Source organism: Syzygium oleosum, unplaced genomic scaffold (assembly GCF_021117445.2).
Source record: "Syzygium oleosum isolate NSW1041296 unplaced genomic scaffold, Sole_v2.1 Sole_v2.02, whole genome shotgun sequence".
Taxonomy (NCBI): domain Eukaryota; kingdom Viridiplantae; phylum Streptophyta; class Magnoliopsida; order Myrtales; family Myrtaceae; genus Syzygium; species Syzygium oleosum.
In genome coordinates this window covers 16883107-16905693 of record NW_026607486.1, presented here as the reverse complement: position 1 = coordinate 16905693, position 22587 = coordinate 16883107, and the positions used below count along the sequence as shown (strand labels likewise).

Here is a 22587-nt window from a genome sequence, read left to right as displayed (position 1 = left end):
GATTTTCGGAAATATAATATCATGCAAGTTGATTGATAAATTATTGACTAGACTTTCCTTTTCTTCCCCCAATGAGGGCCGCCAAATCCTTTTTTTTATTGAACCCCGGAAAATATTCCCATTTTCTTGCGCCCTCGAGAAAGGTGGTGGGAAAATTTAATAAAACAAAATGGCGGGACAAGGGAGATCGATTTGATTAATTGTTTTATGGTTTTTTTATTTATTTATTTTGCTTTGGTTTTAGGCTAATCTTTGCTGCTACCCACTTATCCAACTCTTAATCTAGATTGGATTATTGTAAGCAACTTTAGCCTTTCGATCGGCTAAAGGCCACATTCCAAGTCTCGTGTCAATTTGACCGCCACGTCGTCGATAGTGTTCATGATTCGTACTCCAAGAATCGATGATCGAACATCTATTAGAATTTCCACGTGTTGGGGACCGGATGTATCTTTTAATCCCGCGTTATTAAAATGTCGAGATTATTATCTTGACGGATAAACAGCATGCAACTTTAAACTAGCGTAGCGCGTTTTAAAAGAGTGTCGAGACAAGTGAGTTGCGATTAGAACGAGGAAATATCATTCGGATAACAAACCTCGAATGAGGTTAATTGCAATGGTAGCAAAGCCAAGCGGCAATATTAAAGCGTTGGATAATTTTCCTATCCCAGGCATCAATGATATATTGGTCGTTGCGGTGGTAGATAAGCATGTCAACTCAATGTCTCGCATCGGATGAGAGAGATCATTTTGGGTGATCCATATGTAAACACACCAGTTTCGAACGGACAACACCATATGTAGGCACTCAGAGTACTTATTTCGGAGGCTTAATCTTACGAGAAATGGATCGAGTCATTACATATGATATAAGAGCAGGGCCGCCTTCCAATAAATTTGTGGTGTGTGAACGCGCTAGCTGATAACAAAACTAATACCACATATCAAATAGCGGACGATAGCAATGGGTGATATAATCTAACACTAACAAAGATGTCAAGTCTTTAAGTACGGGATCTGATGAAGTATATTTATAGAGATTAGATATTTCCCTGTTATAGAATATCTTTAGAGATAGTATTAGATATTAGGGATATTATTTAATATTTTGTGATTATGTAAGACAACTAATTTCCTTTCATATGCATATTGTTTGAATATTGATATCCTCCTCTATTAACTTGTAAAGTTAAGCCAATTGAGTAAAGATGTAGTCTTTACTGATTCTCTCTCCCTCTCTCTTGAAGATCCTAGAATATTTACATGGTATCAGAGTCTCATCAAACCTTAGTCAACACTCAACAATGCTACTATGGACGTTATTCGTCATGGTACTCTCTTCTAACTGCGAGCAACATCGACAAGCAAAGTTGCCGTCAAATATCAGGTAGTTGTGAGCACTGGAGTCAAGCACACCTTCATTAGGCAACCAAAGATGAGCGTTGTGGGATGATGTCAGCAAGTATTCAGGTAGCCGTGAACATCGGAGTCAAGCACACCTTCATCAAGTAGCCAAAGATGAGTACTGTGGGGTGATGTGGTATAGCTTGCCGTAATTCAAGTTGGGTTTCTACACGATTCCATCAAGGTTGTACGAGAAAGATGTCAGCTTTCTAAGCACGTGTTGCTTTAGCGCTTGTCAAATCGGTTTGTTTAGTGTAGGTTCGGCTTACATGGCACTTGATCACAGACTTTCGAAGAAAGTTGCACCAATCAAAAGTTGCACCAATCATATGCAAGATGGGTGCTCTAGCTTGAAGGGGAGCGATGAAGTATATTTATACAGATTAAAGATTTCCTTGTTAGAGAATATCTTTAGAGATATTATTAGATCCAAACCCACCATTCTGGCCTATTATTGATAGGGATTATTATTTAATATTTTGTGATTATTTAATATAGCTAATTTCCTTTCCTAAGCATATTGTTCGGGTATAAAGTTCTCCACTAATAACTTGTAAAAGTTAAGCCAATTGAGTGAAGATGTAGTCTTTACTGATTGTCTCTCCCTCTCTCTTGAAGATCCTAGAATATTTATAGGATCTTTTAACATCCGATGTTCAAGATGCTCTTTTAAGGGATTCATAAGTATACACCATCAAAATTTGGTACCACCTTGTGTAGTCACTTATAGTACTATTTTTGGGAGGTTTAGGACGCGTTTGGTAACGTTTCTGTTTTTCTATTTTTCTGTTCTTCTGTTTCCTGGAACAAAAAAAGAATAAAAATCTGTTTGGTAACGCATTTTATTTTTCTATTTCCTAGAATAGAAAAATGGCCAAGAAATAGATTTGGAACAGAAATAAAGAAGTAGATTTTTTCTACTTCTTTGTTCCCAGAAAAAAAAAATGAAATAGAAAGGTCCGGTCCTCAAGCCGCGGCCTCAGCTCCTCCTCCATCCTCCGTTGTCTGTAGACCGTCTCAAAGCACCGGTTCGGTCCATTCCCGGCGGGAATAATAAAAAAAATCATTAAAAAATTAAAAAAAATTAAAAAATTCCAAAAATCAGAAAAATTCTCAGAAAATCCATAAAAATCAGGAAAACTCAGAAAACCCATAAAAATTTGCAAAATTCTAAAACTAAAAAAATTAAAAAAATTCATAAAAAATTTTCTAGAAAATAAAAAGAGACAGATTTTGGGAAAGTAAAAAATTTTAATAAACTTTTCCCCAAAAAAAATCAAAAATAAAAAATTCACAAAATGGCTTAGAATAAATTAGAAAATTCCGAAAATTCATAAAAATTAGAAAATTTTCAGAAAAATACCTAAAAAAATTAGAAAATTAGAAAAATTCTCAGAAAATCCATAAAAATAAGAAAAACTCATAAAACCCATAAAAATTTGCAAAATTCCGAAATTGAAAAAATTAAAAAAAATTTCATAAAAAATTTTCTAGAAAATAAAAAGAAACAGATTTAGGGAAAGTAAAAATTTTTAATAAATTTTACCCCAAAAAAATTTAAAAAATTCACAAAATAGCTTAGAATACCTGTGGCCACCCACTTTGAGTGAAATTTAAATTTTTTTAGGTGCCCAAGTGGTATTTTTGAAGATTCCTTAGTTTAGGGATTAAAAGGGGTTTTAAACCCCTAAAAAGGATTACAAAAACCAATAAATCATGCTTATTGGCTTTTTTTCACTTATAACTTGTACTTATAGTTAAATAAAAGATATATATTTGAATGCAAAAAATTGGGAATAGAAATTTTTTTTGTTGTACCAAACACATTTCTGTTCTTTTTCTATTCCAGGAATAGATATTTTGTACAGTTACCAAACGCATTCTCTTGTTAAAAAACTTATTCAGGAAATAGAAATAGAAAAAGCTATTTCTGAAAAGAAATTATTCCCAGAAACAGAAACGTTACCAAACGCGCCCTTAGCCTTTGAATTACTTTTTCTCTCTCCTCGTTAGGGTTCTCTCCTCTTCCTCTCATCTTCACACGGTTTTCTTCTTTAACCTCCATGGAGAGAAGGGTTGAGTTAGATCTCTCCCTCCTCTCCCCTCCCTTTTTCTTTTTCTTTTGCTAATTTGGTTCTCTATTTTTTCTTTCTTTTGCTAATTAAATATTATTTTAATTTTATTAATTTAAGAAGTTTGTTATTTGAGAAAAATAACTTTTATATAATGAATATTATAAACCTATCCACCTTTATCTCACCTCCCCCATGGGATAATTTGACTCATAGGGCCTGTTTGGTAACCGGCTAACAGTGCCTGATTCTATTCCTTTATTCCCGGGAACAAAAAAAGAATAGAAAACCGTTTGGTAAATTTTTTGTTCCCAGGCATAAATTTGTTCCCAGAATTAGTTTTGGAACAGAATCAAGAATAAAAAAAAAAGTTGATTCTTGATTTTGGGAACAAGAATAAAAAATGGAAAAAAAAAATTCTTCTTCTTCTTTCCTGGCCGATGACCGGCCATAGGCCAAGACTGGCGAGCGCGAGGGCTGGACCCTCACGGCTTGGGCGAGGGCTGCCCTTGCTGGATCTGGCGAGGGCTGGACCCTCGCGGCCCTCGCCCAAGCCACGAGCCGTCCTCGCCGACGAGGGTGGCCCTTGCCTGTGGCCGGTTGCCAGCGCCATCCATGGGCCAAGGAAGGAGAAGAAGAAAAAAAGAAAAAAAATATTAAAAAATTCAAAATATTATTAATAAAAAGAAATTTTGTGTAGTTACCAAACACATTTCTGTTCTTTTTCTATTTTAGGAATATAAATTTTGAGCCATTATCAAATGCTTAGAAATTATTTTCGAGAATAGAATAAAAATAAATATTTCTGAACATAAATTATTTTCGAGAATAAAATGGGTACCAAACGCACTCATAATGTATTACTTTTCAAACATCGGATCCTTTGTTTTCACATCATTTGGAAAGCCGTATTCAAGAAAGAAAGCAAAGGAAGAAACGCCGCTTCAGCATCGCCAACCCCCCAACTGATTGAGCTCTCGGGGTCGTCGGATCAGACGAAACCTTGACCGCCCCCCCGATCGAACGGTCCAAAACCCGGATCAAAGTCGCAGTACCGTGGGGTCCGCAGCCCATTTGACTCCGGTCTCGCGACATGTGGAGTGCGGCGAGATTGACCATCCGACAGCAAACCAGCGACCACGTGCAGGCGTGAATCACGTGGTCCCGCCCGAAAGCACGCAGCAGCAACGCCGGGTCCCACCCCTCGTCAACAGCCGCCACGTGTCGATAAAGGACAGGGGTGCCCACGTGTCGAGAGGCAGGTGATGGGTCCCCACCGCGGGTGTCATGGCCACGTCAGCTGTACCATCTTGCGCAGTTTAGGTGCTTTCTTCTTTCTTGCCAGTTGGGTGACATAAGAGAGAGAGAGAGAGATCAAGGCGTAGTTGTGAAGTTGAGTGTATTTCAATTTTCACACGTGGAAATAAGAATAGACCGTCAAATCTAACGAAAATTTAGGTGAAATCTATCATTTTCGATTATTCCAAATTCACTTTAGATCATGTAATATAAACCGTTCACCCTACATGTCGTGTTCGGCTCCCGATAAAACTTATCTTCGGACTTTCATGTCAACCATCTATAATATTATTAATCGATGCAAGCTTTTGATTAAGACAAAGCACTCAGCAACTTCATCAATCTCCACCGAGAGGAATAATATGTTTACAGAGTACACATAGTTCGAGAAATTTGTGTCATGGATTTTTTTATGGTAGTAACTCATTTCTTTATTATTCTTTAGGTTAATAGTGCAGAAAATCCAAAATCGGTACTCTCGTGATAAATTTACCTCAAATTAAAATCCCAAACCGGTATATTTGCGATAAATTTACGATCCGTTAGTTTCCTTTAAACTTTACCGTTAAATTACTGAGTTAGATGACACGTGACAGTTGACAGGTGTACCAGTAGGTGTACCTGTTTGTGATTTTTGGTTGTATTAATCCAATTTAACGGATACTAACGGAAAGTAAATTTATCACAAATATACCAGTTTGGGATTTCTGTTGGTCAAAAAATTAGTTTTGGGTAAATTTGTCATGAGGGTACCAATTTTGAGTTTTTTGCGGTAAAAAAAATTAGTTTAAGGTAAATTTATCATAGGTGTATCAGCTTTGGATTTTTCGTGATATCGAGATGAACCCCTTTTCCTTTTTGGTTAATAAGAGCGAAAGGCGTGAATTACCGAGATTAGAACTAGGGGTGTGGAAAACGGACTGCTTGGACCGGACCAGCTAGTTGGGTCCCATTCCCCAAAGTGTCGGTTCGGTTACCGGTTCCTAAAAGTGGAAACGGTGTTCGGTTCTCGATTCCAAAGGAAAATCGAACCGGATCGGGCAAACTACATATATTTATTTTATCGTTTTATTTTTTTAAAAAAATTAGTAAAACGTGAACTAAATCTACATACAACGCTTTTTCTTTATCGTCGCATCACAATGACTCTTTACTCGTCGTCACTTCCGTCAATATATTGAGATTTATCTCTTTCTATCTCATTATGGTGGAAGAAAATGTGACCAATTTCATTGGATCGGACCATTAGATGGACAATACGAAGGACGAAATTTTCAGGAAGTGGCAGTAGTCACCTAATCTAGGATTAGTAGAAGAGGCAGCAACAACAATAATGATAAAGAATAATGTGGTGGGGGAAAGGGACGTCAAAGGGCGGAGGAGGATATCTTCGGAGAATGATTTGCTGGGGACGTGTCGTCGACGTCGACGGGGAGAGAGAAGATTCTCCACGCAGCGCACCACGCCGCTGCTCGACACGTGTTGCTCAGATAAAGCGACGTGACATTCGTCTGACACGACAATGTCTGGGAGGACGCGAGCGCAATTTCAGGAATTTACGGGATCTGTCCCTCTACGACACGAGCCCATACTAAAAACCGCTTGCTTACCAAACCAACCCTAAATTTTTACTCTAAACTTTTTCTTTCTTTCACGTAAAAAATCCCAAATTGTACATGTATAGCACGTTTACCCCCAGTCAAAATTATTCTATCGATGAGAAGCATTAAAATCTACTTACATAGATGCCGAAAAGAAAACAATGTTGACATACGACATTATTTTAACTAAAAAAATCATCTAACGAAACATTGATGGAGAGTAAATATATCATATAAGTACAAGTTTGAAATTTTTATGTTACGGAAAAAAGTTTAGGGAAAATAGGCCACAGTAGTGGGTATAGTTTTTGGGTTTTTGATGTCACGAAAAATTCAGGTGAATGTATTATAGCGAGTATAGCTTGAGTTTTTTTTTTGGTCTTTTCCAAAATTTATTTTTGCAAAATTTTATCATAGTATATATGTTTTTTTCTCTCACGATTTGATGACACGATTTGGCAAGCACTCCAATGATCTTTGTTGACAAATCTATATTCACTAACTTGATCAAATGACACTTGTTCAATTTTGGATTACTTACTTTTGCCATGATTAACTTTTATAAACATATCTATGTTTTTTTTTATTTAATTAGTTGTCATAAATATTAAGCGCAGGACAATTACCTTTCTCCCTCTCGTATATATTTTCGTCTAATTAATTCAATTAAGCAATAAGGTCAACAGGAGAATTCAATGTATATTTTCTTTGAGTGAGAAAATTATGAGCACAGGAGTGCCGAGTACAATGCAATTTTTGATTTCGAATTTATTATGATTTGGATTATTCATATTCACAATGATTACTTTTCTTCATATCTTTTTTATTTTATTATATTTATTCAATTCAAGATTTTTTTTGATCTAACTCAATTCAATATTCGTATTCTTGAGTAAGTAAGGCTATGGCTACTTGAATTCCAATTCGAATGTTCACTTAGATTTGTCACTTTTCAATCGATTTCAATTTGGACTTTTCACTTTTATGATGACAACTTTGATCTCGATATCATTCTAAAATCAATAAGTTCGATCAAGTGAAAATTGACGAAGATTAAACATTTCTTTTATTATGCTACAGTAATAGTTTTTTTCATTGTAGGATTAAAGAGATAGTATGAGAAGAAGTTCACGCTGGGCGGGCGATCTAGCGCTACACATTAAGCGAGAAAAGCCCGGCCCAAAACTTAAAATAGAATCAAGCCCTAAAACCTAGCCCGAACCCAAGCTATTCGGGCCAAAGGAATCGAGCTGGCCCGGATCGGGTTTTCGGGTTTTAATTTTCACCCAAAGGGAGCAGGAGAGCCCTCTCCCCTGCCAACTAGTGAGCTCAACTTCTTTTGGGTGTACTTACAGAATCATAAAAAGGTAATATAGAGTAACTCTAAACTTAGCATAGCCTTGCCCAAAAAAAACCGATTACGAGGTACGATATCAAACCTAGTAAAGACACGGCAAGAAAAACGAGTCGAGATTGGACCGTCAAAAAGAAGTCATATGTCATAGCCCCATATTTCAACCCATATTCTATCGAGCTGGGCTATAATATGAACCACCTTAAATTTAAAATTCGGGTCATGTTGGATCTCAAAAAGAAAAAACCCGAATTTAGATACCTCTTCAACTCGACAGCTATCTAAATTCCAAACGTGTTCCGGACAGCAATCCAATGTCAATTCAAATGACAACCTCAGGTCTCCTCCCCTACAACATTCATATCATATCATCTCAAGAAATCAATTCAAACACTAGTTACTAGACCACCAAGCAAAAGGATGAGATTAGAGACAGACAGGCAAGCAATAGATATGAATCGTTCATAGGACACGGGCGGAAAATCATATAGATGGAATTTTTTTTTTTAAAAAAAGAAGACCAGATAATTATTCTGTTACAAGGGGAAAAATTTTTCCCCAATTAACTAAAAGGAGCAGAGAGTCTAAAGAGCAAATCGTCATAGTAGGGAATTCAAAGGCAATCTCTCTGGAATTACTACCGATCAAAATCTGAAAAAGCCGCAATCTAAACCCGGAGAATCTCCTATAAGATTACCTAAAAATTTGTAAGAATCTCAATTTTTTACTGCTCAAAAGCAGAGCATCACCGAGCAGCACAAAGACAGTACTATCGCGGCTTAGGTGTTGGGCGGGGGCCTCTTCCTCCTCCGTTCTGATACTCCCCCCTCTGAAAGGTCCCGCCGTTGCGCCCCCCGCCGCCGCCGCTCCGTCCCGAGAAATCGGGCTTCCTGTCGGAGAAGCTACCGTGGCTTCTGTAGTGATCGTTCCGGAAGCCACCCCTTCCTTGCGACGCCTTTCTGTCACCGCCATCTAAAGCAACGCACCGAATCGACTGTCAGTTACGATGCTAATACTCTTGCCCAGAAAGAGCCGGGTAAGGAGCGAGACATGGCAGAAAGATGACTTAAAAAAAAAAAAAAAAGCTGCTATCAGAATTTAGTTCTTTTATTTTCATGGATAATTCAGGTGTGGCGGTAACAAAAGAGAACTATACAGGACTTGCCTTTTTTCTGTTCCTCAATATGAGCCTTTCGGGTACCAATCATGATGGAGTTTTCCTGGAATCAAAAGCATTTGACACATCAATATGAATAAATATGATAAAACATTGCATCAGCTCCTGATTAGCAAGCTCATGTCAGACAAAGCAAACAAACATTCATTTAACCCCTCGATGCATTAGAAACAACACTAGGGTCCACCGTAGACATACTAATTTAAATCTGCCCATTTAATTATTTCTTAGGCAATAAGTCAACTGTCATTATCTCAGACAGCAATAACAACATCAAAGTAATGCGATACATAAGAAAAGCCAGACCTAAGCATGCGCTCAGTATAGAATATGTGAAGAATATACTATAATTCAGCCGTAACAAGGAAATTAAAGATGATATGCGTGCAACAACACTGCAATACAAGGTGAATGTAAGCAAAAAAGAAAGTTTGTGAAACCACAGAAGAACCGTAGTTGAAAAGCAATGCAGCTTTATTCCTTGCCAAAGCGAATTCCTCTATCATTGTGTAATCAAATAGTGAATAATATCTAACTTCAGAACTGCAGGAATGAACAAAATTTTCAATTATGGCTTCAGGTTAAAGGAAACTAAAAAAGTACCTCAAGAGCACTCAGCATAGAACTCTCAGCTTCAAATTCTACAAAGCCATAACACGAGCCCTGCAACATGCAGACAAGTTTCACAAATTACAGAGACATCAAGACTAAATATCTGGGCATGCCACTTATTTTTCACCAAGGTACAATCCCTGACCTTACTACTTCTAACTTGAATGCCATTGGGTTTGATAGAACCGAATCTCTTAAAGGCAGCGTCAAGTTGATCTGGTGTTGCATCCAAAGGCAAGTTGCCGACAAATATAGAATGGCGCTTTACTGAGGGAAGGCACCACAAACAGAAGAAGTTACACTCATGATATAGAGGAAGATGTTTAACAAACAATAGAGATGTCCGGGCATTATAAAAACAGAAAGGAACCTGCTGGACTTTCATTCTTTTCAGCAGGAATGCTTTCATTAGGTACAGGAGCTTTGGGAGTCGTAGGCACACGCAGTCGTGCAACAGGCTTTGAAACTGAAACCCTCATTTGAAATGGTGCAGCACTATCATTCAGAGCACTTACCTAAACCAGATCGATAATACATTAGACATGTCAACTCAGTAAGATCACAGGGAACTCTTAAACAACACTTACAATTGATGCAAAAGACTTCTTAGGAGCATCAACTTGAACATCAGAAGAAGTTATAGCGACCGTGCTAACATCCTTTTCCCTTGAATCAGCTGCGTGTTCAATAACAATTTCTTTTCCATCAGCAGACTCCTCCCCGTTATCCACAGCATGAACAATTTCTTCGACCTGAAGAGTCTCTACCTCCACAGGTGGATCAATGACTTGAGCTGGCTCTGCATTGAAAGCAATAACAAATTTCTCAATCGAAATTATCAACACAATACATCACATGACAGCATCATAGAGGAAGATGCATCATTAAAAGAAAATAAGAAAGAGAAACCAATAACACATTAACCAACCAGGATCTGGCACAGGAGGAGCTTCAACAGCCTTAAGCTCCTCATGTTTTTCTGCTGGAGAGACAGGCGAGGGAGATTCACCTTCCACATACCTAAAAATATCATTCAAGACAAAATAGCCACCATTGTCTTGCGGAGCTAAGAAAAAGGACTGCGTGAATATCCTCCTTATGTCATCCTCTCCCATTAAGCAGCCTGTAACTAAAACTTGAACTCCACCCTTGTAAGAAGCCTGAGCATCAGCAGTCAAAATCTCAATCTTGTATTTCTCATAATTTAATGAGAGGATTTTTTCATTAATTTCCTGCAACGAGATAAGAAAAAGAGTCACTGCACTTGAATATAGACATAAGGGTCTAACTGAAGAGATGAGTTGCAAGCAGATCCATGTAAACACAATGTTATAAAGAATGGAAGTTTCTATTAGTATGCAAAGCTGATTGTCATCAGTTCAGTAACTCTCCCAAGTATGCTGCTCCAAGGAAAAGAAATATGCCAATATAATGAACAATTCAGCATCTTAAAACTTAATCCACTCATGGCAATTCGAGCTGAAAAAAAATTGTGCCTCACAAGTAAAAAGAAAAAAAGTGCATCCCAAAAGAGCAACCGAACTTTCCTATCAAATCACACTATTACCCTGGAGTTACATCCACCCCAACCACCACCAAAAATAAGTCTGCTACCAAAAAAGCAATGAGATCAAGTGCTAGCACATGGAAAAACACTCCTTTCCAATAAATCCTCACCTGCAACGTCGTCACAGAGATCATCTGACCATCTGGTCCTGGCCTACTTAGCTCACTTATTTCGTGATAGAATCTGTGAGCAACTTGTGGGTTGTTGTGAAGAATACTATAGTACTGCTCGATGAAGGCGTTGCCCACAGATTTGGGGTCAGGTGGGCTGCCATTGGTCTGTGCCGCCATCTCTGCATCCCGACAGTAAATACATTAGGCACGGCATGAATACAGATGAAAATAGTATCCAAGGAAGCAAGAAAACACCATAACCAAGGTCCTCGAGCAACATACAGAATAGTACTGCTCTAACCTAAGAAAACTGGGCAGCCACATGATTGGCAGTCTCACACTCTATAGCAAAGCGATCCAGCATCCAAGGTTTTTATCAGTTGGAAAAAACTCTAAAGTTGCAAGAGAAACAAACAAAAAGACCAGGAGACACACAGCCCCCCGCTTTCCAATTCAACGACGACCCGATCAAAACAAATTCCATATCGAGTTCAAACAATCCCCCAACGAGATACCCACCAACCAAAACAGCCGACACTGTGCACAGAGCCCCGCTCGAAACCCCCAGATCTATCGGAACAACACACAAAGGCTCGACCTTTCCAACACAATCACGACACCCACTCGCGAACATCGACAAATCACCGCGACAATCCCCACAACCGCTTCGACACACTAGCGATCCATTCAAAATCCTAGGCGGCGGCGGCTGATCTCCCCGCGCGGCCGATGCGGGCAGCTAAAAAGGACGGACTTTTACTGCATCAAGAGCAGCGCCGAGACAGCAGATCGACGCGGCGACAACACGAGACGAATCGAAAGATCGAAGAGAGAAAGAGAGAGTGACAGAACCTCTCGGAGGCCCAGCGAGAGAGCGCCCGAAGTTGTTGGCGCACGAGGGCGAACGGGAGGAGAGAGAGAGACAGACAGACAGAGTCCAGCGATCTCAAAGCCAACTCCCCCACCCCCCAAGAAGAGAGCTTTTATAGTACCGATCGAAAGGGGCACGTGCGGCGCGTGCGAACCGCACGGGGAGAGGGAGAGGGAGAGGGAGTGGGAGAGGGAGAGGGAGGGGAGGGCTCGTGCTCGTGTGGATCCGAGCGCAGGGGATCGCCCGGGGGTGAATCCGTCTTCGGATTTCGCCTGAACGGCTGCGATCAGATCACATGCGAATGGGCGGTTCGCCCTCCTTCCTTCCTTCCTTCCATCCTTGATTAGCGAATTGGAATTTATGGAGGCGATGCCCGCCATTCAAGGAAAGTGAATCCATGATATCGAGAGCGAATTTGGGTAAGAAGTAAGCTTCGGATCTTTTCAATTTGTGATGTTTTGAATTAGATTAGATTAGATTCGGTTTAAATTTCGGAAAAAAGACATTTTACAAAATGAGAAGTTAATTTTTCAAATGTCAATACATCGGTGATGATGAAAAACAATAAATGTGTCGAAATTCCCCTATCTTTGTATCCGAGAAAAAGAAAGAAAAAGAGTAGGGCAGAAGAGTCAACATATTTGACTTTTCGTTTACGAGCTTGAAAATAATAATTGACTAGACGTGGAAAAAGCGGCGACAGAACAAAAAAAAAGGGGTAAAAGGAAATTAGAAGAAAAAGCCCCCGGCGAGGATCGAACTCGCGACCTTTCGCTTACGAAGCGAACGCACTACCACTATGCTACGGAGGCTCGTTGCTTCTGACTGACCAACTAAAGTTCCAAAATTAAAAACAAGGGCGGAAATTGCCAAACCTACGGCCCCCAGGGCCATCGTCGCTCAGTTTCCAAAACCCTCCTAGCAGCTGCTGCTGCTGCTGCTGCAGAGGGAGAAAGATGTGCGGAATCGCGTTGATAGCATCTGGAATTCATCTCGATCCTGCGTGTTCCGCCCCTGAATCTCAGCCCGTAAGTCTTTCGCCCCCTTGTCCTGTGCATTCTTCGCCGTCTTTTGAGCGTGTCGATTAGGCCATGGGCGGTCGCTTGTTGTCGCCGCCGTCGCGAGATCATCCCAATGCGCGAGCCCGGTTATTTTGGTTTTTGTTTTTCTTATTCTGTATGCGATGTCCTCGAGAAGAAGGTAGGAATCGAACCGATGTATTTAGATTTGAGCGGCTTTGACTGAGTTGGCCGCGCCGTGGGCTCCTGTCATTGGCAGCGGCTGAAAGACAGCTGGCGAATGAGCCGGCAAGGCGGGCCTTGCTAAGCGTAGCGTTTGGACCCGATGAGAGAGTTGCGATCGAGTTGAATGTGACGAACTCGCACACCACAGGGGGAAAATATGAAACATGCGAAGAACTCTTGTTTCCATTGCTAAACTGCAGGCATTGCAGCCTCACGGGTGCCATTACAGCACCCTCGGGACGTTTTCCAATTTTTATTGTCCGTTCAATGCGGAGGTGAGGTTCACAGGCTTTGCAATTGCATGGTGCGCCAGCTGGTTTTCTCTTAATGCAAGAAACAAGGACCATTTTGGCTTGTTGCCGCGAGATGGGAAAAGCCAATTTTGTCCACCAATCTTAGTGGATCGCTTGCTTGTATTATGAGATCCTGCTGTTCTAGTTGAAAATTGCGGGAGTTGGATTGGCAAAGTTGGAGCTGCATGCCCGATACCCATGGATCATGTCATAGCTCGTGTACAGTGCCTCGGGAGATTTGAGATTTTCATATTTTACTGTTAGCGGGTGCCCAAGTTCCCTTGTCTATTATTATCTCAATAGCAACCTTTTAGTTTTAATATGTTGAGAATGAGTATATTTTATTGACATGGCGGACAAAAACTAGACTGACCAAAGTTACCTTATGCGTTTCATTTCCAAACCACTTGTTCAAGCTCAAGAGATGCCCTTCCTTTTTTTTTTTTATTGTGAATTTCATAGTTTTACTCTATCTGTTCACATTTCATTGACTGGTACGTGAATGGCCACCAGCTGCCGTTATCTCTTGATGATCTTAAGGGAGCTCTGCTGAGGAGGGGACCTGATAGTCTGGGCAGTAAAAGGCTATTGCTTCATTCAAATAGTTCCAGTTTAATCAACAAGCAAGAGATTGTTACTTCTATTGAAGAAGAAGTGACTGTAGACTCCTATTCGGCAAAGGGAAGTTTTTCCAGTTCGTTCCAAAATGGAGAAACTCCTGTGGAGGAGAAGGCCTTTGGTATCCATTCATTTGTCGGAGAGCTGCTCTTTCTTGGCGCCACATTGCAACTTAGGGGAGTGAGTCCTATCGTTCAGCCATTGGTGGATAAATTCGGGAATATCCTTGTTTACAATGGTGCGTCCATTTTAATGTGCATAGATATGATGCAGAGATTATCTCATGGATATTGAATTTGTTCTGATAATAGACGCAGAGATTGTCTCTTGGATGCTTGAAATGTTTTTGTGATGCATTCAGGTCAATGACGGGCTCAGTAGAACATGCTGCTAAATTGTTTCGGTGTCCTGTGTAGAAAATTGTTGGTGTGTTTTGTCTTATAAAGTGACATTATTAGCAGGCTTTTTCAACTTCCGTTGGTGAGTAGCTTGATGTTTCATGCATCTCGTATTGAAATTGGATGTCATTCACTATTGTTCACCTCCACAGCCAGTCACCATACCAGCGCCCCTGACTGGTTGCTACCTTTGTTCATTGTTTGTTTTGACCAGTGCTGTGGTCAGCTGTAACCAATCATCAGTTTTCACTGGCATCAGTCACTACTGGGCAGCTGCCACCATCAGCAGTTACTAGTATCTTTGGTAGCCACTACTGTGGCTGGTAACCTATCACCTCAGATCATTTTCTGAAATTTTTCAGGAAGAACTTCTTGTAAACATGCCAATCCAAATGCTGGAAACGTTTATTTCTAAGTTAATTTTCATGAAAAGGTTCTTTGATGAAATCTCCTTTCAATAGGAAGCTTTCACGATAATGGACTCCTTACATCAACAACTATGGAATTGGCTGTCCAGAAGTTGTCTTTCTGTCCTGGGAGCTCTGTCGCTCTTCATCTTTGTTCACAATTCGTCTCCTCCTTCTTTTTGTCCTTTCCTTTTCCTTTTTGTGCTGATTGCCTGAACCTGTTTGTAAGTTAGTCCAATCTACCTCTTGCTTCTGCGTTCTTTCTTGATGAACTTATAATGAATAAGCAGGTGAGATTTTTGGAGGAATATCCGTGGGATGTGATGAAAATGATGCTGAAATTCTTTCGCAATATCTCGCAAGATGCTGCTTCGGTTGCTCTCATGGGGATAATTGTTCAAGTCGCTGTTCTGGCAATGAGGAAGCTTCTGTTCCAGATGTTCTTTCGAGAATAAAGGGTCCATGGACTATCATTTATTGGCAGGTAACTTTGCGTGGTAAGTTTCCACTTATGTTTTGCGAGCTTTTCCTTTGTAAGCATACCGAGCTTTCCCTTTTGTTTGCTCTATTACGCAATCTCGGTGTTTTCTTTTAGAATTGTAAACTGTCTATTTTTTTTTTGTAAAAGAGCTTCTTTTGAAGATCTGCTCTTCTGTTGCACATTGTGGTTTTGTTTGATGCATCAGAATAGTTCAAGAACCCTCTGGTTTGGTCGAGATGCATTTGGCAGACGGAGCCTCCTTGTTCACTGGCCAACTGCTGAAGACCCCCAATTTCTGCTTTCTTCTGTGGCACCTACTTTGGTCGAGCACAGTTCTGGTACATAATGCTTGTTGAGTTAACCATCACTGATGGTCACCGACGATTTGTATGTGTCACGAATTTTGCTTTAGTTAAGTTATATCTTTCAGCTGCAGGTTTGCAATTCGAAAATGGAGTCAACCAGGGGAAATATTGGGAAGAGCTCACCTGTGGGATATATAGCATGAAAATTGATGCTTCGATTTTGAATGGCCATCTAGTTGGTGATATCAAAAGACATGAGTGGAATAATTCCACGGTAAAGAAACTGATTCACTGGGAAAGAACTTATGTTGAGCCGACTGCTGAAGAGCTAAACTTGTCCCGAGGTATGGTGAGAACCATGACATGGTACCAACTTCTTTTGTCATCGTGCCATCTAAATCAAGTTAAAGTGGCAGAAAACACCTTGATTGTCAATGTCATTTTCGCGATTGTAGATAGTGTTGAGAAATAGAAATATTACTTTCTCAACAATCCGCAGCAAAGTGAAAGCAGTTTTTTGTTTTCCTATAATTTGGAAGTGAAAGTAATTTTTTATCCTCATCCATGAAAAGATACTAGCGAACTAAATTGGGGGTATTGTCTTGCTGAGGACCTCTTATATATGTTCTCCCCTTAAATAGGGTTTGGAAAGGCCTCTCCATCAGTGCCAGCTGAGAAAGTTCTGACTGCTTTGAGGGAATCTGTCCTGCGTCGGACTTCTCATAAATTTTTTCAGGTATCATTTGATTAAATTTGGTTGTTAATTCTACATGTGAGATAAATAGGCTAAAGCTGCCAATCTTTAAAAAAATTTATTGTTAGTTTCATGGATCATGGATGGCTAATTCTCTTATCCGTTGAATGGGTAAGTCTTTTTTAGGTAGAAGGTAACATCAACTTTAGATCTTCTAGGATTTTGTTTTTCCAAAGACTTCCTTGACCTTTGCAGAAGTACACATGTTTTTACTATTCTAGGCCATAATTTCCATTTGTACGGGTACTTGGAGCAATTCTTTGAAATACTTCTGGGCAGTCCCGCCTTAAGTTAGTCTCAACTCTGGTTCTGGTTATTATAACCAGATATGACCGTTGTGTGAAAGCTTATGCTAAGATTACACATGGAACTTCTTTTCCTTTTTCCTTTTTTGGTCTCATATAACATTCACATAGTTTGGTCACTTCTGCTGATATAATTTTTGGAATTTGAGACAGACTACTGCCTGCAATTTTAGAGAGCGAGTCTCTCCTGTGGCTGTTCTTTTCTCCGGTGGATTGGATTCCATGATAATAGCAGCAATTTTGGACCAGTGCATAGACCCTCATTGTAAGTCTATCACAGTTCAATGTTGTACCCTTTGGTGGTTGAGAATGTTACAGCTTGGAACAGCATCACATGTTTCTGGGTCAATGCTCTCAGGGACGTAGACCATGGGATAGATGGATTCCCCCCTCCAGTTATCACTTCTGTTTTTGTTCTGTTATTCTTTTGCTATTGGATTTGTCAGTGGTCATCTTCTTACTTCCTCGTATTGACTCTCAGCTTAGGATTGGGTGGTTATCTAGTTTTATGTTAGTCCAAGAGTATTGTGTTCTTCTTCTGGTCCTTTCTCTGGCTTATTCAGTGCTGAGAGTATGTTATTTCTACCATTGTTGGACGTTACCAAAAGTATTTCTTTGCTTATAATAGCTAAAGACTGATGGAAGTTGCATGATATTTTAAGTGCTGCTGCCCACCTTTAGCAGGAAAAAAATTGGCCCACAACATTTTTTGCTACAAGATCAGATTATTTTTACATTTGCTTATGTCTCAATTGTGCTTTTTATAAGGCTGCTGAAAGAGTTCTAGAACCTGCTGTGGTATCCTTCAGGAATTACTTTTGAATCACTGACATACCCACTAATAACATTTCTCTTGGCAGTTGACATTGATCTGCTTAACGTTAGCTTTGATGGTCCTTCTGCTCCGGATAGAATTTCTGCAAGAGCAGGAAAGAAGGAGCTGAGCAGAATTGCTCCATCAAGAAGGTAAGCACAAGCTTTCTAGAGGTAAAGATTCCTTTATATAACTAGGTCATTGGCTTGTCATAAGGCTGTGTTAGAAGACTGCTGCATTTCTAGACAAAGGTACATACAGTTCTCTGACAGTGTCTGTATATAAGCAAAAAATGGATAATTTAGATACCTTACTTATCTTCTGTAGGAGAAACACTTGGCATATACTGGTGAGACCAGCATCTCTTTCTTTTGATCTAGTGTTCTGTAAGTGACTTTTGCAAACTATAGTTTTTCATGAAATTTTGTCCTGAGCGATATTTAATTTGTTCTCTCTTTGCTTTGTCCATTGTTAAAATAAAGAAAAGTGGTCTTGTTTCATTTTAAAAAGTATTTCTAAAATACAATTGCAAATTGTGGGGAAAACAAATTTTTTTTTTCCATTGGGGTACTTTTCCCTGTGAGAGTGGCGGTTATATGACTCACAAGTTACTTAATTTCTCTCATTTGTATTAGCTTGTGATTCTTTGTCTGGTCGTTCAAAGATGAAATTTAATGTCATTTCTGGTCGCCTAGATGGGGGTGGTTCTCCTTATGGCTGGATCTACGTGATAATGGCCTTACTATGGCAAAATATATTCAAGATGTTGCTCAATTATTTGCCTCTAGCATTGTGTATACTTATACAATAATATTTTCTTTGGTGGTTTTACTTGAATTTTAACAGTACTAAGCTGCCATTTTTTCTCAATAATCCAATGGCTAATTGAGTCTATTAACTGTAGCAATGTAAGGGCGTTAAGTTGATTGTTGTCTTTGATAAATAATTGTTGATATAGCTTTGTCTACTGACATTATCGGGGTGATGCTAGACATGTTTGGTAGTTCTTTTTGGTCCATCTCATGTGTTGATTACGGGATGAATTTTGTTTTAGTTTTGACATTTGCCATCTTTATGATGCTAATTGTTTGTGTGGAGAGTTAAGATATCTGGAAAGTTGGATTACGTACTTCTTGATTATTGTAAAGACGATTACCTTTCTTCTTAGTGAATAATGAGTCAAAAGGCTCTAAAATTATATCCTATCCATCTGACTTGGAAAGATTTGACTGTTATTCTAGTATGGTTGGGCTTTCTAGCCCTTAACTCTTAGAGTGGTTTTGGAGTGCAGGTGGAGACTTGTTGAGATAGATGCTGACTTGTCAAACTTGAGCTCAGAAATGAAGCATGTTATGTCACTTATTCATCCTGCTAATACCTACATGGTACTGTTAGAGAGTTCTTATTGTGTCTTTCTATTAATATATGAAAGATGTGATTATCACATGACGTAGACATTATACATTTTCCCATTTGTGAACATACATTATAGCCATTTATTCTTCATGTTTAAATGCCATGAAAATTATCCTCCTTCCTCAAAATTATCAAAATTCATGTACTGCTTCAGCCAAGTGGAATTAATTTTTACCTCACATTGCAGGACCTGAATATTGGAATAGCTTTATGGCTGGCTGCTAGTGGTGATGGTTGGGTGTATGAAGAAAGAGATAATGAAAATGACAAGGATCTTCAGCTTCATAATTACAAGAGCCATGCCAGAATCGTGCTCGTTGGTTCCGGTGCTGATGAGCAGTGTGCCGGCTATGGCAGACATAAAACAAAATATAAACATGGCAGGTATTGCTTGAATAAATCATTATTGCATCGGGTTACTCATACATTCAGGATAGGTCTCTCTTCTGCATTTGCTTAGATCATTGCATGCTCTTATGTTCATATGTGGAAAATGGAATATGTTGGGTTTACTGACCATAATTACAAAGCGACACATGCTATATCCATATGTCAGCTTTTGCATTTCCTCATTCGGGATGACGATGATAAAGCCTGTCTTTGATTATCATGATCAAGAACTCTTTGAAATGATTTGGTGTTATCAGCTGGCTTGGGCTTGATGAGGAGATGAGATTGGACATGCAGAGAATTTGGAAGAGGAACCTGGGAAGAGATGATAGGTGTATAGCTGATCATGGGAAAGAGGTGTGTATAAGCATATGCATTGTTGGTTCCTCCATGAGATACCTAGTGTGATGATTCAACTCTATTCTAACAGGCAAGATTCCCTTTCTTGGATGAAGATGTCATAAAGGTTTTGCTTGGTATTCCTTTGTGGGAAATTGCGGACCTTGAGCAACCAAGTGGTACTGGTGACAAGAAGATTTTGAGAGAGGTTACTGTAATCTTTTTCGTTGAACTTCTGTTTATCTCATTTTTAGGAGACATACAGCGAAAGAACATAATACTTTGATGAGTTGGTAAAAACTGGGAAGGCACTTTCAATTACTGCTTTTGAAAGTGTATGCAGTTTGAATGCTTGAATAGTATCTTGGATTAGAGATGTGTTACTGGATTCAATAACTCTAAATTTCCTTCGACAGTAAATCCACCTGATCTTGTTAGTGTGCCTACCCATTCTGCAAAGAAGCTACTGCAAGCAAGTAGTACAAGTAGTTATGGGAGGAACCTGGGTTTCTCTAGGAACTTAGGAAGCAGGCTACAATTCCTGTCCAATAATGGGGAGTACGTCTACGGAGCAGCCTTGAACAAAGCAATTAAAAGTTTCGTTCCAATTGATTTCTATCCCATTAATTTAGCTGCATGTTCTTCCTTCCTGTTGTTGCTTCCAAGTTTTTGGTCTTTTTAGCGGCTAATTCTGTCTATGTTCTATTTGTATTTTATACTGCTGTGAGTACATTCTTTTTCTCTAATCAGGACTTCAATTTTCTTTTTTTTTTCTTCTAGCATCATCTATTTACTTTGACACCCTTTGCACTTCAACTATGTTCTCCATCATGCAATGGCTTATTACATGCACCGTTCATCGCAGTTCTTTCTTGGATTGTGTTTCATACCGCATTGACGTGCCATTTTTTTTTTCTCTTTTTGAAGGTTGCAAGATTGCTTGGTTTACATGAAGCATCAACTCTACCTAAAAGAGCAATTCAGGTTTGCACTTTTTAATTGGGTCGTTCATTTGTTCTAGTGTGGAATTGGGATGTGAGCTCTATAGCGTGTTACTATACTTTTTCTTGAGAAAGCAATTGCTTATTTTCAGTATCTTCGTAAGTTGATTTATGGAAGCATTCTTTAGGATAGGGTCAAGGCTTACATCTAAATCTCTTCATATCTAGTTTATGTGCATAGCAATGTATCTGGATTCCCCTCTATGAATAGTGCCAACACAATCATCATTATATGTCCGTACATAAGCACGGTATAATGCTCATCCTAGTGATTCACATTTGTACCTCCCTCACTTCATTTTTCGCAGCTTTTTGCACTAGTCATTTTCCGTCATGAATCCTGAGGCAAGACCTCAAGCACGTATATGTGAAACTTTGTTTGCAGCTACATATTATAATGTGATAATTTAGGCTCCGTGTTACTTTGAAATGATAGTGTCCAGTTTCCGCGATAGCACCTCTTTAATCTGCTATTTGCAGTAATTTACTACATATGATATAGAAAAATCGAGCAGAAAATGACATATCTATGTTTTACTGTTTAAAGTTCGGTTCAAGAATCGCAAGGGAATCAAACCGGAAGAACTTTGGAAGTAACCGTGCAGCAAACCAAGCATCTGCAGGAAGCGTGACGATTCACATGCCTTAGGAACTGAGTTTTGAGGAAATACCAAAATTATTCGGAGTCTTCCTCCCCTGCGGCTTTGGTTGCTTCACCATGTCACTTGATTTTGACAGTATCAGTATCAGGTCCAGGATCTGAAACTGTAGGTGAAAGTGATCCACGAACCAGCTCAAGCATTCATTCTGCTTGTTGGATTGTTTTTGCTGTTCGAAGAGCAGCATAAATATTCCCGAGTTATCAAAGATGCAGTTTTGGGTGATTAATTTTGTGAACATACTTGAACTAGTTGCCTTTGTTGACGTTCAAGGTAGATTTTATATCCCTGGGTGGGCCTAGGTGGGCTAGAAGCCTACGGAGAGGTTCTCTAGAGATTAGAAATTGTTGAAGAAAGAGCAAGATGTTGCTTATCTAGGCAAGCCTTTTAATCTACTGCTAACTTCACTAGACCTCTTACTAGTTCAGATTTATGGGCTGCTTGACATGAATTATGTTTACATATCCACATAATGGGTCTGCTATTGCCGCAGTTTTCATGATTACGATCCAGGAATTCAACATTCTAATAAAATCTTATTCCGATTAGTTTTGTTATGAAATTTGGTTAGTGTTCATCTTTTGAAAAAAAATCAAATTTTCTGTTTTAACGATCAATTCTTTCGCATTTGATGCACGTGCCATACTATTAGTTTGTGTTTTGAGGGTGGTTTATCCATAGTTTATGACTGCACGTATAAGACTTTGATTAAGACTGAGAATAGAATTCGGAACGTGTTACGGATGATACAGCTCAGATATTCAGGGCGGAACTGATTGTTGCGCAATATGCGAACCGCTCAAATTCTGCCTGGAGAACGGTTGCTCACTAGTGATTGTGAGGCGGTAATTCCTACCTATTTATTTATCGGAGATTGATACATGTTAGATAAATGTTTTTCACACTGGACTAGCTGCATCCTCCGATGGTTGCGTCCCCTCGTCGTTAAGAGTCGAAGTATCCGAACCACTAGGAGTGAAATTGAGAATTGGTGAACATGAGAAGGAGAAGGCTTATTCAACTTCTATGGAAGCGTATGGGGTTTTGGAGGAGAGGGGAGATGGAATAGACGCAGAAAATGATTGACACTA

General features: G+C 39.4%; 2 protein-coding genes and 1 non-coding gene across 6 annotated transcripts; 1 reads left to right on the top strand and 2 right to left on the bottom strand.

Moving 5' to 3' along the window:
- Positions 1 to 8206: 8206 nt before the first annotated feature.
- LOC115671907 (nuclear transport factor 2-like) lies at positions 8207 to 12183 on the bottom strand. 3 transcript variants are annotated; one of them, XM_030593591.2, is made up of 9 exons: positions 12054 to 12183; positions 11199 to 11380; positions 10450 to 10753; positions 10109 to 10320; positions 9892 to 10036; positions 9667 to 9788; positions 9513 to 9572; positions 8898 to 8952; positions 8207 to 8704 (listed from the first exon to the last, which is right to left on the bottom strand). In XM_030593591.2, exons 2-9 carry the CDS (start codon positions 11376 to 11378, stop codon positions 8502 to 8504), a joined length of 1281 nt encoding a protein of 426 aa, XP_030449451.1. In that variant the 5' UTR covers positions 11379 to 11380; positions 12054 to 12183; the 3' UTR covers positions 8207 to 8501. The 3 variants fall into 3 exon arrangements, with proteins under 3 accessions (XP_030449451.1, XP_056164805.1, XP_056164806.1); XM_056308830.1 differs by lacking the exon at positions 12054 to 12183 and adding an exon at positions 11721 to 12022; XM_056308831.1 differs by lacking the exon at positions 12054 to 12183 and adding an exon at positions 11503 to 11654.
- A 629-nt stretch (positions 12184 to 12812) lies between these two features.
- Positions 12813 to 12884, bottom strand: TRNAT-CGU (transfer RNA threonine (anticodon CGU)). Its single transcript has one exon. It is a non-coding gene; the product is annotated as a tRNA-Thr (tRNA).
- An 88-nt stretch (positions 12885 to 12972) lies between these two features.
- LOC115671883 (uncharacterized) lies at positions 12973 to 22058 on the top strand. 2 transcript variants are annotated; one of them, XM_030593568.2, is made up of 14 exons: positions 12973 to 13100; positions 14123 to 14465; positions 15323 to 15516; positions 15719 to 15851; positions 15950 to 16162; positions 16460 to 16554; positions 17031 to 17142; positions 17738 to 17843; positions 18983 to 19076; positions 19295 to 19491; positions 19755 to 19854; positions 19928 to 20044; positions 20764 to 20820; positions 21385 to 22058. In XM_030593568.2, the coding sequence occupies exons 1-14, from the start codon at positions 13029 to 13031 to the stop codon at positions 21484 to 21486; spliced, it is 1935 nt and encodes a 644-aa protein (XP_030449428.1). In that variant the 5' UTR covers positions 12973 to 13028; the 3' UTR covers positions 21487 to 22058. The 2 variants fall into 2 exon arrangements, with proteins under 2 accessions (XP_030449428.1, XP_030449419.1); XM_030593559.2 differs by having other exon boundaries at positions 15944 to 16162.
- Positions 22059 to 22587: the final 529 nt, after the last annotated feature.